Source organism: Daphnia pulicaria, chromosome 9, assembly GCF_021234035.1.
Source record: "Daphnia pulicaria isolate SC F1-1A chromosome 9, SC_F0-13Bv2, whole genome shotgun sequence".
Lineage (NCBI taxonomy): Eukaryota > Metazoa > Arthropoda > Branchiopoda > Diplostraca > Daphniidae > Daphnia > Daphnia pulicaria.
Genome location: NC_060921.1, coordinates 2,641,868 through 2,656,453, shown reverse-complemented (window position 1 = coordinate 2,656,453; position 14,586 = coordinate 2,641,868). Strand labels below are relative to the sequence as shown.

The 14,586-nt window shown below is 39.5% G+C and overlaps 4 protein-coding genes and 3 long non-coding RNA genes across 11 annotated transcripts in view; 4 read left to right on the top strand and 3 right to left on the bottom strand.

The window, feature by feature from the left end:
• The window catches only part of LOC124313778, a 311,762-nt gene that overhangs the window by 87,823 nt on the left and 209,353 nt on the right, over positions 1 to 14,586 (top strand). The gene's annotated exons all lie outside the window — the stretch shown is intronic.
• The window catches only part of LOC124313335 (F-box-like/WD repeat-containing protein TBL1X), a 258,370-nt gene that overhangs the window by 74,616 nt on the left and 169,168 nt on the right, over positions 1 to 14,586 (top strand). The gene's annotated exons all lie outside the window — the stretch shown is intronic.
• On the bottom strand, positions 758 to 2,882 carry LOC124313564. Of its 3 annotated transcripts, none has more exons than XR_006910793.1 (7): positions 2,748 to 2,882; positions 2,493 to 2,683; positions 2,293 to 2,418; positions 1,972 to 2,229; positions 1,413 to 1,893; positions 1,189 to 1,340; positions 758 to 1,126 (listed from the first exon to the last, which is right to left on the bottom strand). It is a non-coding gene; the product is annotated as an uncharacterized LOC124313564 (long non-coding RNA). The 3 variants fall into 3 exon arrangements; XR_006910794.1 differs by having other exon boundaries at positions 1,195 to 1,340; XR_006910792.1 differs by lacking the exon at positions 758 to 1,126 and having other exon boundaries at positions 1,158 to 1,340.
• LOC124313593 lies at positions 3,794 to 8,795 on the top strand. The gene is made up of 2 exons (XR_006910849.1): positions 3,794 to 3,930; positions 8,763 to 8,795. It is a non-coding gene; the product is annotated as an uncharacterized LOC124313593 (long non-coding RNA).
• LOC124313421 (insulin-like growth factor 1 receptor) lies at positions 3,937 to 4,701 on the top strand. Its single transcript, XM_046778341.1, has 2 exons — positions 3,937 to 4,250; positions 4,314 to 4,701. The coding sequence occupies exons 1-2, from the start codon at positions 3,942 to 3,944 to the stop codon at positions 4,518 to 4,520; spliced, it is 516 nt and encodes a 171-aa protein (XP_046634297.1). The 5' UTR covers positions 3,937 to 3,941; the 3' UTR covers positions 4,521 to 4,701.
• On the bottom strand, positions 5,590 to 7,714 carry LOC124313563. Of its 3 annotated transcripts, none has more exons than XR_006910790.1 (7): positions 7,580 to 7,714; positions 7,325 to 7,515; positions 7,125 to 7,250; positions 6,804 to 7,061; positions 6,245 to 6,725; positions 6,021 to 6,172; positions 5,590 to 5,958 (listed from the first exon to the last, which is right to left on the bottom strand). It is a non-coding gene; the product is annotated as an uncharacterized LOC124313563 (long non-coding RNA). The 3 variants fall into 3 exon arrangements; XR_006910791.1 differs by having other exon boundaries at positions 6,027 to 6,172; XR_006910789.1 differs by lacking the exon at positions 5,590 to 5,958 and having other exon boundaries at positions 5,990 to 6,172.
• On the bottom strand, positions 10,681 to 13,992 carry LOC124312870. The gene is made up of 3 exons (XM_046777404.1): positions 13,824 to 13,992; positions 12,168 to 13,762; positions 10,681 to 12,106 (listed from the first exon to the last, which is right to left on the bottom strand). Exons 1-3 carry the CDS (start codon positions 13,850 to 13,852, stop codon positions 11,046 to 11,048), a joined length of 2,685 nt encoding a protein of 894 aa, XP_046633360.1. The 5' UTR covers positions 13,853 to 13,992; the 3' UTR covers positions 10,681 to 11,045.

Genomic DNA, 14,586 nt, shown 5'->3' with positions numbered 1-14,586 from the left:
CTGTGTTGTCTCATAGGGAAAGCTGTTTGAGTAATCTGGTATTCATCCTCACTTGACTCATTTCGTGCCAGTTAGTGAAAGGCGTGACGAATTCAAATTTAGCTGCTGCGTGCTGTCAGCAAGCAAGCAATCCAATTGATGTCCACAAGGTGGCGCGAGTGTCTTCAAGGCCCAAATTTGGCCATATGTTCCTTGACGCAGCAGAAGTGGGGTGCCGGTCGTGACGTTTCCCAAAATGAAAAGGTATTTCTTGTCAATTAATGCTGGCACCCCGTTCCGGTTTGCGAGGTTCCCGTAGGAAATATCAATTAAAACATTAAAAAAGCAAAAGTAAACATGAAATGCAATTGAATCTGATTCGGTATAGTGAATCAGGAGTGGGAGGGGGGGTGGGGCTTGGGTGGTGGGCTTCGCCCGCCAACCCCGCCCTCCCCCCCCTTCATGCTTCGTTTATCGCTTAAATTAACGTGATACTTTAACTTTTTTAGTATAGATATCAATCAAACATATCGGAACATTCAATGAATATCTGTGAATCATTAGGTGTGCGACTTTTAGTCGCCACCCCGCGTCGCACTTTTTTAAAGCTTAAGGCTTAAGTTACAGCAAAATTTATTATTAGCAATATGGAATTAGAAGATATTTGACTTTAACATATATCTTTGTTTTTGTTCTGTTTCTAATTAAGATTTGAAAAAGCCACCAGCCGTTGGTTGCGCCGAGTGGCCAAAAATAAAAATTAGCAAAAACAAAAAAATAAAATTAACAGTTTTATTCACGCGTTATTCAGTCCTTTTTTAATACATCCACTATGACACGATAAGGCGAGGGTTGAAGTGTTACCTATGACATTTGCTCTAGATTTGGGTTAGTAATGTTTAGTTTACATAAGAGTATAAGACGCAAATTCACAGTCGATCCCGAGGACAATTTTAAAATAAAAGAAAAAAATACAGGATCTTTTTAACTTGGCACCTTTTGAACATTCAAAACTTTCGAGAAAGTACGCACGAACAACGTTGTTAAGCTCTTAGAGCGAGTAATCCTGCGTCGCATGAAGCTGACGGAGTTATGAAATTAGGACAGAACGAGGGTGAACTACAATTTCCTCTGATGCGCTGACCGACTAATAGAGATCAAATAAATTTGAGCTGAAATGACCAGGAATTTTTTACTTCAATAAGCAACTTTAACTGGAGTCCAATAATGTTTTTAAAAATTTAAGCCGCTTTCTGGGCTATTTCCGCGCGAACAAGCCTATGCTTGGTGGAGAATACGAGAAGAGAGGACACCAACTTGCAGAGATTCTATAGCTGCATTTCCTTTTCACTGGAATTATCCTGCGTGAAACGAATTTCAATTTACAGATATGGCCATAATCAAAGAAAGAAAAAAACAAAGTATTCTCTTACCTGCTTTTAAATTCCATCTACGTGTTTTACGACTGCGATATAATTCCAATGAACTTTGCCCCTATTGGGTACCAATCGGCAATCGTACTGAATCGTTCCGGGTCAGCCAAGAGAGCCAAGAGTTCCTCTAACTCCAGATAGGTTTCAGACAGGATAGCTTCCGGAGCAAGTTCATCACAAATTACGTCGTGTGCTTGGCTGTAAAGTTCAAGGTCGGCAAGCAGGGACGTGGCCTGAAGTTTCGGATGAAACGCATAGAGCGCCTTAACTGCCCGACATTTATCAATCCACTGAGACGGAACGCAAAGTTTTTCGACGAGGAAACGCTCGCACTGCTCGTGTTTTTCTTGTCCGATATGACGGCCGAGGATGTCTTCCACAAACGCTACGCGACAAACGCAAAAGATGGTGACGAAATCAAATGCATCGCGACAAAAATGGCCTAATGCCAGAGGCTACAATTTTCCAACTCTCCAAGTCTCTGAAAAATGAAATTTTAAAATCTAAATGGCCGTTCCAATGGTTAATCAACGAATAAACGGCGAGATAAACGGCTTACCTCAACGAAGTACATGTTGATGAATAGGAAGGAGATGGCTCATTGGCAGAGATTTGACGATATTCCACAAGAGGCCTCGTACTCGAGCAAGGTGATGGTCCCAACCGGGGAAATGACATGCCATAGATGATGGGCCAACGCCTTGATCCATTCCTTCACAGTTGTTGATCTTGCCCTTAGTGGTTTCCCAGACATTTTCTCACTGCCAATACTGGGAGAAACCAGTGTAGATGTATCCAATTTCCTAAACCAACAAGCCTATAGATGATAAATGAGACAATTAGACTTGTTTCCGAGAAGAATATCATGGCTAAATTTTACCTAATAACTTTATCAGCAATGCCTTCAAACAACCAGTTAACCAAAATTATGAAGAATATATGTAATGAGGACAAATTTGCTCAGATAAAAAGCAAAGGGGTGAGTTTAAAACAGAATAATAGAGCACTGAAAAAGAATAAAAACATAAATATTGATGAGCGATAAATTAACTTTAATAAACATTTTCAACAGACAAATACCTGAATTAGTTTTTAGGGCTTTGACTCTTTGATCTAAATCCCAGGCCTGTTGGAGTTCATGACTAATTTGTGTAACTCATGAGACAAAGTCATAACCATCAAAACTCAAAAGTACCTTGTGTTCACTCACATGCTCTTAAAATTCATCCAGCTGTTGTAGCCTGTGTTTGATTTGTCCAATTTAACGACCACTAAGAAACAAATTTTGATCAACTTCTGATTTTAAAAAAACTATTTGATTCAGTTTTACATTACATTTTTCTCCTCCTTGAAGGAATCTGGATGTGACGGATAGTTTTTCAAATTTAGTACACTTCCCTGAAATGCAAATTCTGTGAGCCACTCTTCTTGTGATTCACTGTATTTCTGGATAAATGTTAATGGCTGGACGCTGGACTGGCTGGAGAGTATAGTTGGCTGGTGGCTGGAGTGGCAGTATATAAACCATGATATAAACAAAAGCTATTTGGCTATTTGCTAATAACATTTACCGGTTTTAGCCGATTCAAGCAAGATACATGCTCGAACTCGACTCGACTAGGTAGCATAGAGGGGGAAACTTCTAAGCGCGTAGTTCAAACTCACCCCAATCAAAGCCGCCATCTATTGGTGAAATTTGAAATCAGAGCCACCTATTGGTGACATTTGTGAAACATTCGACCGACCCACCATCTTTTGCCGAAAAAGTAAATCACAAAGCCATCTTTTGTTGAAATTTCGAACTAACCCTCCGTGTGTGCAAAATTCCTCCCGTATACAAAAAAACCTGTATTAGGTTAATGGAATGTAAAATGTTGATGTGTCAATTTACAGGTGATTGATCATACCACTCGGAATTTAAAATGCCTGTACATTTGCCGAAATGTCGTGCCTCGTGTGTCTCGCTGCCAGCTGCCTGTACCCAGTGGCCAGTACGTCTCGTCCCATGCAACAGCAAAAGTAATTATTTTGTTCAGATTTCTTACAACTATTTACTCAATTCAATTCTCACCAAGAAAATGTTGAACCGCATAAATAAAGTGTCATTTTGTTTTTAAAATAATTGTATTTGTATATATTAAGTTTAATTAAGTTTAAAAGCCACTTTTCCATTAAAACACAATTTACAGCCGGGAATTTAAGTAAACAGATGAGCAAGTTGTCTTTGCACTAGTTGGGAAACGTTGGTGTCATTATCGCTTTGTAGAGTAGATCTAGTCCGTTGTTTAAAAGTTGAGCGTGAAGGTGTTTGAAGGAACTTTAACGCACGACGGTAATTCTCGTAGATGGCTCCTGGATTTTTCGATTGGGCCGGTGACAACAGCGGCATAGGTGACATATTTTGGCATAGGTGACTATCGTTGTCAAGGGAGAAAGGACTGTCTAATGCTAGAGACTTGGAGCGACGTTTTCGTGTTTTGGCGGGTGTGGGTTCGTGAACGAAGAGTCTACGTTGAAGGTTATTATAAAATGAACGAAGAAATTGAACTCCTTCCCATTCGATGGATGGCACCCGAGTCACTATGTGATGTTTTCTATACCTCCCAATGTGATGTCTGGAGTTTTGGCGTCGTGTTGTGGGAAATAGCAACTCTCGCATCGCATCCCCATCAGGATTTGACTAATGACCAGGTTCTCGAGTACGTGAAGGCTGGCGGAGTTTTGCAACGGCCGGAAGGTTGCCCAGACAGACTGTTTAATCTTATGGAAAGCTGTTGGCAGTTTCAACCGAATAAACGACCCACCTTCGCTGAAATCATCGAAAATATTTTGCCAGACGTAAGTTTACAAATTCACTTAAAAAAAAAACCAATGGGGTTTAATAAATTTCCAATTTTTCAGCAACAAGTTCCTCTGAAGTTCACCACCGTTTCGTATTACCATTCGAACGCCGGAGTAAGCGCGCGTAAAGTCCGAAAGGAAAGAGAAGCTCAACTTGTAAACGATCTGTCGTCTAAGCAGCTTGCATGTAGTGAAATCTACCTTTCATCGCAAAATAATTGCCATTTTCAAATTTTGCCGAGTGACAATAATGTAGCTAGAGTGTAGAGAAAAACGAAATCAGCGATCCACCCCACCATCCTTCTCTTATAATAATTTGTAACGGCTTATACTGCTGGTCAACCAAAATCAAGTACATTTTCATTTCACTTAAATAATGTTGGTAAGTTACTTAAATTTTAGAACTCATTGGCTGTATCGCGACAATAGAACTCCAATAATTTTTTAATAATTTTTTAACTGTATTCATTTTAATATTATTATTTGTTGTCTTAAACCCCCATACTTTTTGTTACTATTATAGATTTTTATGTTGAAAAAGTTACGGAAAATGATCGGAAATAGCCAAGTTAATAATTTCTGTGTTGTCTCATAGGGAAAGCTGTTTGAGTAATCTGGTATTCATCCTCACTTGACTCATTTCGTGCCAGTTAGTGAAAGGCGTGACGAATTCAAATTTAGCTGCTGCGTGCTGTCAGCAAGCAAGCAATCCAATTGATGTCCACAAGGTGGCGCGAGTGTCTTCAAGGCCCAAATTTGGCCATATGTTCCTTGACGCAGCAGAAGTGGGGTGCCGGTCGTGACGTTTCCCAAAATGAAAAGGTATTTCTTGTCAATTAATGCTGGCACCCCGTTCCGGTTTGCGAGGTTCCCGTAGGAAATATCAATTAAAACATTAAAAAAGCAAAAGTAAACATGAAATGCAATTGAATCTGATTCGGTATAGTGAATCAGGAGTGGGAGGGGGGGTGGGGCTTGGGTGGTGGGCTTCGCCCGCCAACCCCGCCCTCCCCCCCCTTCATGCTTCGTTTATCGCTTAAATTAACGTGATACTTTAACTTTTTTAGTATAGATATCAATCAAACATATCGGAACATTCAATGAATATCTGTGAATCATTAGGTGTGCGACTTTTAGTCGCCACCCCGCGTCGCACTTTTTTAAAGCTTAAGGCTTAAGTTACAGCAAAATTTATTATTAGCAATATGGAATTAGAAGATATTTGACTTTAACATATATCTTTGTTTTTGTTCTGTTTCTAATTAAGATTTGAAAAAGCCACCAGCCGTTGGTTGCGCCGAGTGGCCAAAAATAAAAATTAGCAAAAACAAAAAAATAAAATTAACAGTTTTATTCACGCGTTATTCAGTCCTTTTTTAATACATCCACTATGACACGATAAGGCGAGGGTTGAAGTGTTACCTATGACATTTGCTCTAGATTTGGGTTAGTAATGTTTAGTTTACATAAGAGTATAAGACGCAAATTCACAGTCGATCCCGAGGACAATTTTAAAATAAAAGAAAAAAATACAGGATCTTTTTAACTTGGCACCTTTTGAACATTCAAAACTTTCGAGAAAGTACGCACGAACAACGTTGTTAAGCTCTTAGAGCGAGTAATCCTGCGTCGCATGAAGCTGACGGAGTTATGAAATTAGGACAGAACGAGGGTGAACTACAATTTCCTCTGATGCGCTGACCGACTAATAGAGATCAAATAAATTTGAGCTGAAATGACCAGGAATTTTTTACTTCAATAAGCAACTTTAACTGGAGTCCAATAATGTTTTTAAAAATTTAAGCCGCTTTCTGGGCTATTTCCGCGCGAACAAGCCTATGCTTGGTGGAGAATACGAGAAGAGAGGACACCAACTTGCAGAGATTCTATAGCTGCATTTCCTTTTCACTGGAATTATCCTGCGTGAAACGAATTTCAATTTACAGATATGGCCATAATCAAAGAAAGAAAAAAACAAAGTATTCTCTTACCTGCTTTTAAATTCCATCTACGTGTTTTACGACTGCGATATAATTCCAATGAACTTTGCCCCTATTGGGTACCAATCGGCAATCGTACTGAATCGTTCCGGGTCAGCCAAGAGAGCCAAGAGTTCCTCTAACTCCAGATAGGTTTCAGACAGGATAGCTTCCGGAGCAAGTTCATCACAAATTACGTCGTGTGCTTGGCTGTAAAGTTCAAGGTCGGCAAGCAGGGACGTGGCCTGAAGTTTCGGATGAAACGCATAGAGCGCCTTAACTGCCCGACATTTATCAATCCACTGAGACGGAACGCAAAGTTTTTCGACGAGGAAACGCTCGCACTGCTCGTGTTTTTCTTGTCCGATATGACGGCCGAGGATGTCTTCCACAAACGCTACGCGACAAACGCAAAAGATGGTGACGAAATCAAATGCATCGCGACAAAAATGGCCTAATGCCAGAGGCTACAATTTTCCAACTCTCCAAGTCTCTGAAAAATGAAATTTTAAAATCTAAATGGCCGTTCCAATGGTTAATCAACGAATAAACGGCGAGATAAACGGCTTACCTCAACGAAGTACATGTTGATGAATAGGAAGGAGATGGCTCATTGGCAGAGATTTGACGATATTCCACAAGAGGCCTCGTACTCGAGCAAGGTGATGGTCCCAACCGGGGAAATGACATGCCATAGATGATGGGCCAACGCCTTGATCCATTCCTTCACAGTTGTTGATCTTGCCCTTAGTGGTTTCCCAGACATTTTCTCACTGCCAATACTGGGAGAAACCAGTGTAGATGTATCCAATTTCCTAAACCAACAAGCCTATAGATGATAAATGAGACAATTAGACTTGTTTCCGAGAAGAATATCATGGCTAAATTTTACCTAATAACTTTATCAGCAATGCCTTCAAACAACCAGTTAACCAAAATTATGAAGAATATATGTAATGAGGACAAATTTGCTCAGATAAAAAGCAAAGGGGTGAGTTTAAAACAGAATAATAGAGCACTGAAAAAGAATAAAAACATAAATATTGATGAGCGATAAATTAACTTTAATAAACATTTTCAACAGACAAATACCTGAATTAGTTTTTAGGGCTTTGACTCTTTGATCTAAATCCCAGGCCTGTTGGAGTTCATGACTAATTTGTGTAACTCATGAGACAAAGTCATAACCATCAAAACTCAAAAGTACCTTGTGTTCACTCACATGCTCTTAAAATTCATCCAGCTGTTGTAGCCTGTGTTTGATTTGTCCAATTTAACGACCACTAAGAAACAAATTTTGATCAACTTCTGATTTTAAAAAAACTATTTGATTCAGTTTTACATTACATTTTTCTCCTCCTTGAAGGAATCTGGATGTGACGGATAGTTTTTCAAATTTAGTACACTTCCCTGAAATGCAAATTCTGTGAGCCACTCTTCTTGTGATTCACTGTATTTCTGGATAAATGTTAATGGCTGGACGCTGGACTGGCTGGAGAGTATAGTTGGCTGGTGGCTGGAGTGGCAGTATATAAACCATGATATAAACAAAAGCTATTTGGCTATTTGCTAATAACATTTACCGGTTTTAGCCGATTCAAGCAAGATACATGCTCGAACTCGACTCGACTAGGTAGCATAGAGGGGGAAACTTCTAAGCGCGTAGTTCAAACTCACCCCAATCAAAGCCGCCATCTATTGGTGAAATTTGAAATCAGAGCCACCTATTGGTGACATTTGTGAAACATTCGACCGACCCACCATCTTTTGCCGAAAAAGTAAATCACAAAGCCATCTTTTGTTGAAATTTCGAACTAACCCTCCGTGTGTGCAAAATTCCTCCCGTATACAAAAAAACCTGTATTAGGTTAATGGAATGTAAAATGTTGATGTGTCAATTTACAGGTGATTGATCATACCACTCGGAATTTAAAATGCCTGTACATTTGCCGAAATGTCGTGCCTCGTGTGTCTCGCTGCCAGCTGCCTGTACCCAGTGGCCAGTACGTCTCGTCCCATGCAACAGCAAAAGTAATTATTTTGTTCAGATTTCTTACAACTATTTACTCAATTCAATTCTCACCAAGAAAATGTTGAACCGCATAAATAAAGTGTCATTTTGTTTTTAAAATAATTGTATTTGTATATATTAAGTTTAATTAAGTTTAAAAGCCACTTTTCCATTAAAACACAATTTACAGCCGGGAATTTAAGTAAACAGATGAGCAAGTTGTCTTTGCACTAGTTGGGAAACGTTGGTGTCATTATCGCTTTGTAGAGTAGATCTAGTCCGTTGTTTAAAAGTTGAGCGTGAAGGTGTTTGAAGGAACTTTAACGCACGACGGTAATTCTCGTAGATGGCTCCTGGATTTTTCGATTGGGCCGGTGACAACAGCGGCATAGGTGACATATTTTGGCATAGGTGACTATCGTTGTCAAGGGAGAAAGGACTGTCTAATGCTAGAGACTTGGAGCGACGTTTTCGTGTTTTGGCGGGTGTGGGTTCGTGAACGAAGAGTCTACGTTGAAGACTTTCAACGTCTTCCCTCTCGGCTCTAACTTTCAAAAGCTCCACCATAAGCTCTCTCTCTCTTTTCTTTAAAGCTTCAATTTTAAGTGCGTAGATGGGGAATCGATTTTTCGGGACTGGGATTCTCGATTTTTCTTTAAGAGTTGTCCCGGTGAACTTTCCTTGTACCTTTGAAGATCTCACCCCTGATTCCACTGAACGTACGGGTACTGGTAGGCGAGATTGGCTCTGCCCAGCTGTTAAGTAAAACATAAAAGTTACTACACAATAGTCATACAAGATTGATGTACTTTACCTTTTTTAGGTTTGATTGGGAAAATTCTAGCAGCGTGCAATGGTTTCTTCTTGGGCACGGGCTCAGATAAATGAACTGGTTTAAGCCCACATGGTCTCCTATCGTCTGTACAGCAAGCTGAAATGAAACATGCACAACCGATAAGGCGATAAGTAACAGATTCAGTGAAATGTGTCAACTAGAGAAATCATGTAATAATCTTGCATCGGTGCTCATCACGAAACACTTGGAGAAATCGGCGTACTGGTGTTCTGGTGTACTGGTGCGTACTGCTGTGTACTGGTGTTCAACAGCATAAGCCATTCTGCATAAGGTTAAAGATTCTTAAATAGTTAAATTCTTTTAACAAAAAGTCACTGTCGAAAGCAGGCAAGCACACCTGCTTGCTGTCAAAACTTACTTTTCCAATTAGTAGTGCTTTTTTAAATATTGAAATCTGTATATTACTTTTATATGTCTTACTAGAACTCAATTCAAGGGCATCTCTCGATTGCTAAAATTCACATAACAAATCACAGAAAATATTTGCAAATGACGTGTAACTTTAGTTTACTAATGATTGATAATTGGTAATAAAGGTAATAAAACATCTCGATTTTCTATCAGAAACATCGTCACAGAATTTTAATGTGGAAACAAAGTCATATGATCATCAAGTTACTCTACATTATTACTTGTACTGTTCTAAAGTACTTTGACATGACGAAGCGTGCAACACTCAGCAAGAGACGACATTTTAAACAAGTGTACAACAAGCATGGCCACATTGAATTGGCTAGTATAAATTTAAGGCCATGTTACCCGTAAATTGACCGTAGAAAACATTAAGAATTAGAGTAGGAATTACCTTTTTTGATGAAGAACAATTTCAGGAATGAAAGTACCCAGAAATAATGACTACCTTCTCGGTGTCGGAAGAAATAGAACGACAAATGGTTTTCGTCTCAAAACTGTGGTGACAAGTGACAACTGACAAGTGACAAGGCCTCTCCAGTACATCCCTTTACCAACACAGGCTGAATAGTTCAATCCCTAAACACACTGAAATATTTAGCCACCTAGTGACAGCCCTTACCATCCACGGAGGACGGAGAGTGGGACGGAAAACGAAAATAAACGAAAAAATGTTCGTCATCTCCGTGAAATAGATTTAGTAGGGAAAAAAACAATTATCGAACAATTAACAAGTGATCTTTGTTGGTGGAATAGTTATCGTCAGTCATCACCAAGAAATTACCACACAAAACTGCCGATACATTTTTACAGGACGTGCAAAGTAGCTGAAAAATAAAGTCATCGTTAGCCAAAAGAAACGCACAAGGAACAGCGAGTTCGTTTGCGACTCGCAAAAAGGGCCTGATTTAGAAATTATTACACAGACACAGAGTTTAAAGCTATTAGATTATTATTAAATACAATCTACGAAAATAAGTGAAACAATTTGATACGATTTAAGAAAAAAATAGTTTCTAAAAATATAGCCTAAAAATGAAAACCTAATCACCCATTTCATGTTATAAATAGAAATACTGATTTTCTTTGAATTTCACAAGACGATTAGCATTAGGATAACGAGAGGTCTTCCTTCTTCTCTCAACAATGAGCATTATAAACATTATCAACTTGAGGAAAAATATTACTGTATTTGACTAAGATGTGCAACGTTTTTCCAGACTCTATATTCTTACTCATGGAAAAAGTAGGGTCATTGTTGCTGTTGCCGCGTGTTGGAGTTCGGATATATCAAACTTACAGTACTGTAACGGCTGTAACCATAAGATTCTTTTTTCTGAATGAAGATTTTACTCTGAATACAACAATTTATACCGATTACAAAAAAACAGAAAAAACAAACAATAGCCGGCAACAATCAAACACTTGCTTATCAACATTCCAATAAGATTGTGGTATGAACAATTAAATTTACCGCATAATTAACAATGAAAAATTGAACAAGAACGGACTTGGGATGTGCTGGTTTGTTTTTACTAGTTGCGCTTACACAGCAGTTTGTGCATTGGCCAATGAGAATGTTGACACTCGAAACTGCAATAAACGATGGAATGGCAGCGACCGCAACGCTTCGGATTTTGGGGGACTTTTTTGCAAGCTCCACAGCAATTTTCGTCGTTAGTTGTCGTGCGGACGTCATTGTAATTAACAGGAGCATCGACGTAAAAGGGAGTCATAAACGTAGCAAACAACCAAGAGCTGTTCATTCCCGAAGGAAGGAGTCTTGTTTGCTCTGAACCAGGCACGATTTTAGTCGAGTTGAGTCTCAAAATGAAGTTCCATAGCAACAATTCGGAGGGTTCAACAGAGAAAATTTCTCCCGATTTCCCTGACACACTCTTCATCGCTCTTGATTGTTCCTTCGTACATGTCTCCTCGTTTAATTTCCCTTGTTTCTTAAGGATATTAGCCATCTGTTTGTCAATCACAGTCAACAATAGAACCGGACTGCCCAGAGGAGATGTGAGAAGGGGCTTGTGGATTAAAGCCATGATGCACCAATCCTTAGTTAACGATCCAGTTGATTGAATGCCAAAAAAATCGAGATCCTGTGTAGTTTGGTGAAGAAGCGAACTGAACCTTTTCCGGAGAGATTGTAAAGCTTCTTTCTCGTTCCGTTGCTCAGCCCTCAAATTCCAGTGGGAAGGTTCTATAACCCGAGATACATCTTTTGGCCTTGGATCATTCAATTTAAAATCCAAGTTAAATTGCAGTTTGATATGGAAATCCAAGGCGGTGCAGCCAATTTCCGAAATGGAACGGCTCGCATAATTTTCCCAAGGTTTCAAAGAATCAATATTCAATTTCCATTCTTCGTTCGACTGGAACTCAACTGGCCACGGCTCCCACCATCCTTTCTTCAATGTAAGTTCACTAAAATTGTCTTTAAGATGAAGAGTACCGCAGAGTCCGGGGACAAGAATAGGATAAGGAAATGACAACGTCAAAGAATTCCTCTTAGAAGGCTGGTTTAAAGAGAGAGTCACTTGATGGGCAGACTGGCAAGGTTCCGATTGGTCTGTGGAAAGTGTTAGTCCTGAAATCAAATGAAAAATAAATTTTAACTCTTAACTTAGGAATAAAACCAAAAAGTTTACCTGAAACATTTTGTTTACAATCGAAAATTATCTTCAGTTTAAATTCATTCTCGGACTCGATACAGCTGGTGACTTTTATTGACGATTCCCCAGGACGGGGAACAACAACAGGGGAAGGTGTTGGACGAGAAAACGGGTAAGGAAGATGAAACTTTTCAGTGTGCATGGATTTCAGAGAACCGAAACTGAGCACAGGAAGATGATTCACACTTTCAATCACGTATCCACTGTACACTTCAGGAAGGTTGTGATCAGACGCAATTAAAAAGGTAGCGACAATTTTCTCGCTTTTTTCTTTCATCTCTAGAGAAAAATTATCGATGACGTAAGATTCCCTCGAATAGGAAAAAGTGGTTTTTCTATATTCTCGAACAATTCCGTGAACAAAATTGCTGGTTGTCGCACTACAAGGCATGAGAACCAAGCGAAAAGTAGCTAAACCCAATTGCGGAATCAAAACCTTTAATGCATCTCTATTAATAGAGTTGATGGGTATTTCTGCTGTAATCTTCAAAATTTCCAGGCCCTCTTCCCAGGCATACAATGTACGTCTTGTCATGTTGAAAAGGGCAGAAGTATTCCATAGGTGAGCATATTTAATCCAGTGATCTCCTCCAAGGCGCTGCCTCATGGAGCTGACGATGTAGTGAAATGTTAACGGAGAGAAATGATGCCTCTCTAACAACGCCATTCGATAACTTAAAACCTGACTGGGGTTTGGAAAGCACTCGACAACGAAACATTTCTCTTCCAGATTGTTCAAAAAATCCGTCAAAGAGGGGGAAGGAGACATAACAATGTTCTGAAAAGGAATTGCTTTCTGCCAGGAAAGGTTTGCCGGGACGCCAAAATGCAAACTGGGGGGACACCGAGATCCAAGTTCCACGTGCTCATTCAGTTTTAATCCATAAATTGTGGGGATCATCCTCAAAGGGCAGCAAAGAACATGCTCGACGTACATCTCTACAGTAGGAGTGAATTCAGCCCAATCCCTACTTACAGTAAACAAAATGGCTCCCGGATTATTCGTCAATTTTCCACTTGCAGCGTTGAGGATATTGGCAAGTCCGACACGATCTACGAGGTTAGAACAGTCGATGACGTCAAACTTGTTTGCGTCCGTGAAACAAAATTCCAGGGCATCTTGTAAGTGGAAAAATACTTGGATGTCTGCAACACGACTTCGGTAGGAATCCACTGTGTTTTTCAGAATTTTTTGGCAGGTGGGTAGAAGAATTTTGTCTTTGACTGACGTTATTAGTTCTTCTTGCGATAATGGAAGATAGCCAAGGAAAGGGCACAATGAGTAGTCGACTTGCCATTGCTCAGTGTCAGGATTTAGAAACGTCGGATTTATACACACCGTTTTCAATGCATTTTTGAATCGGCAGGTGCCTCTTTTGTAAAACTCTTGAAATTCCTGCTCAATTATCCGCCCCACAGAGTCTTTCAGGTCTCCAATCGCATTTCTCTTCATTAAATACTGGGTGATCTCGTTTACTGCTCTTGAATAAGCTTTGGCATGGGTTATTTTTTCATCTGAATTCCGAGGGGAGACCACGGTTAATTCGTGTGATGTCACAAGAAGTTCAGATCTAGAATGTAAATGTTTTCTATTTAGATAAAAGTTGAAGAATGTAACGGAAATTGAGTTACCTCTTTTTCTTGGCTTCAACCAACAGCATTTTAGTTTCTGATTGGCTTCTTGAAGTAATAGTGTAGCAAACTTGCCAGATTTCCTTCAGACTTTTGTAATGGTTTGGATCAGGAACAATAACATTTTCTGGTAACTTCCCATCCAACAGATCATTTAAAACAACGAGAAAACGTTTTCTAGTGATCTCTGGCCACTCGGTATTGTACCAAACATCCCAAAGAAAGCTGAAATCTTCTTCCTTATTGGGATCAAAATCCTGAGCTGACAGAATTTTCAAGATAATGATGTTGAGAGCAACAATTAATGGACAATTATCATTAAGATGGAAGTGAAGATTGTTGACATGCTCAGCTGTTGTTGCCTGAAGAGTTTCCCTCATGTCCCCAGATCCAAGAAAGAGAACCTAGATAAATTAATTACGGTCAACATGGTAAGACTAAGACCACACTTAAAACATGTTAAACAAAATACCCGAGTAGTTTTACTATTAGTCTTCTCGCCAAAGCTTTGATCTTTGAAATCTTTCAGAACGTTTCGAACTCGACTGCTTCCAAATGGGTAATAGAGTGGGAAATTTTTCAGGGGTTGGCATCGTGTAGGAATAATCATTTGTGTTTTTGTCTAAGGTTAAGTAAATTAACAAAACTTAGATTCAAATAACAATCAAGCACGACCAAGGACGCTTACTTCTATAGTAGACGCCAACTGCGTTTGGACTACGAAAATGAGAATCAAGGGATAGAGGAGTCGGCACGAGTCGGC

Excerpts from the sequence above, each read along its gene's own strand:
- LOC124313421 (XM_046778341.1), top strand. The coding sequence starts at position 3,942 with ATGAACGAAGAAATTGAACTCCTTCCCATTCGATGGATGGCACCCGAG. Across the intron at positions 4,251-4,313 it reads TCGAAAATATTTTGCCAGAC|CAACAAGTTCCTCTGAAGTT; the intron begins GTAAGTTTACAA and ends CCAATTTTTCAG.
- LOC124312870 (XM_046777404.1), bottom strand. The coding sequence starts at position 13,852 with ATGCTGTTGGTTGAAGCCAAGAAAAAGAG. Across the intron at positions 13,763-13,823 it reads GTTGAAGCCAAGAAAAAGAG|ATCTGAACTTCTTGTGACAT; the intron begins GTAACTCAATTT and ends TTTACATTCTAG. Across the intron at positions 12,107-12,167 it reads TTGTAAACAAAATGTTTCAG|GACTAACACTTTCCACAGAC; the intron begins GTAAACTTTTTG and ends ATTTGATTTCAG.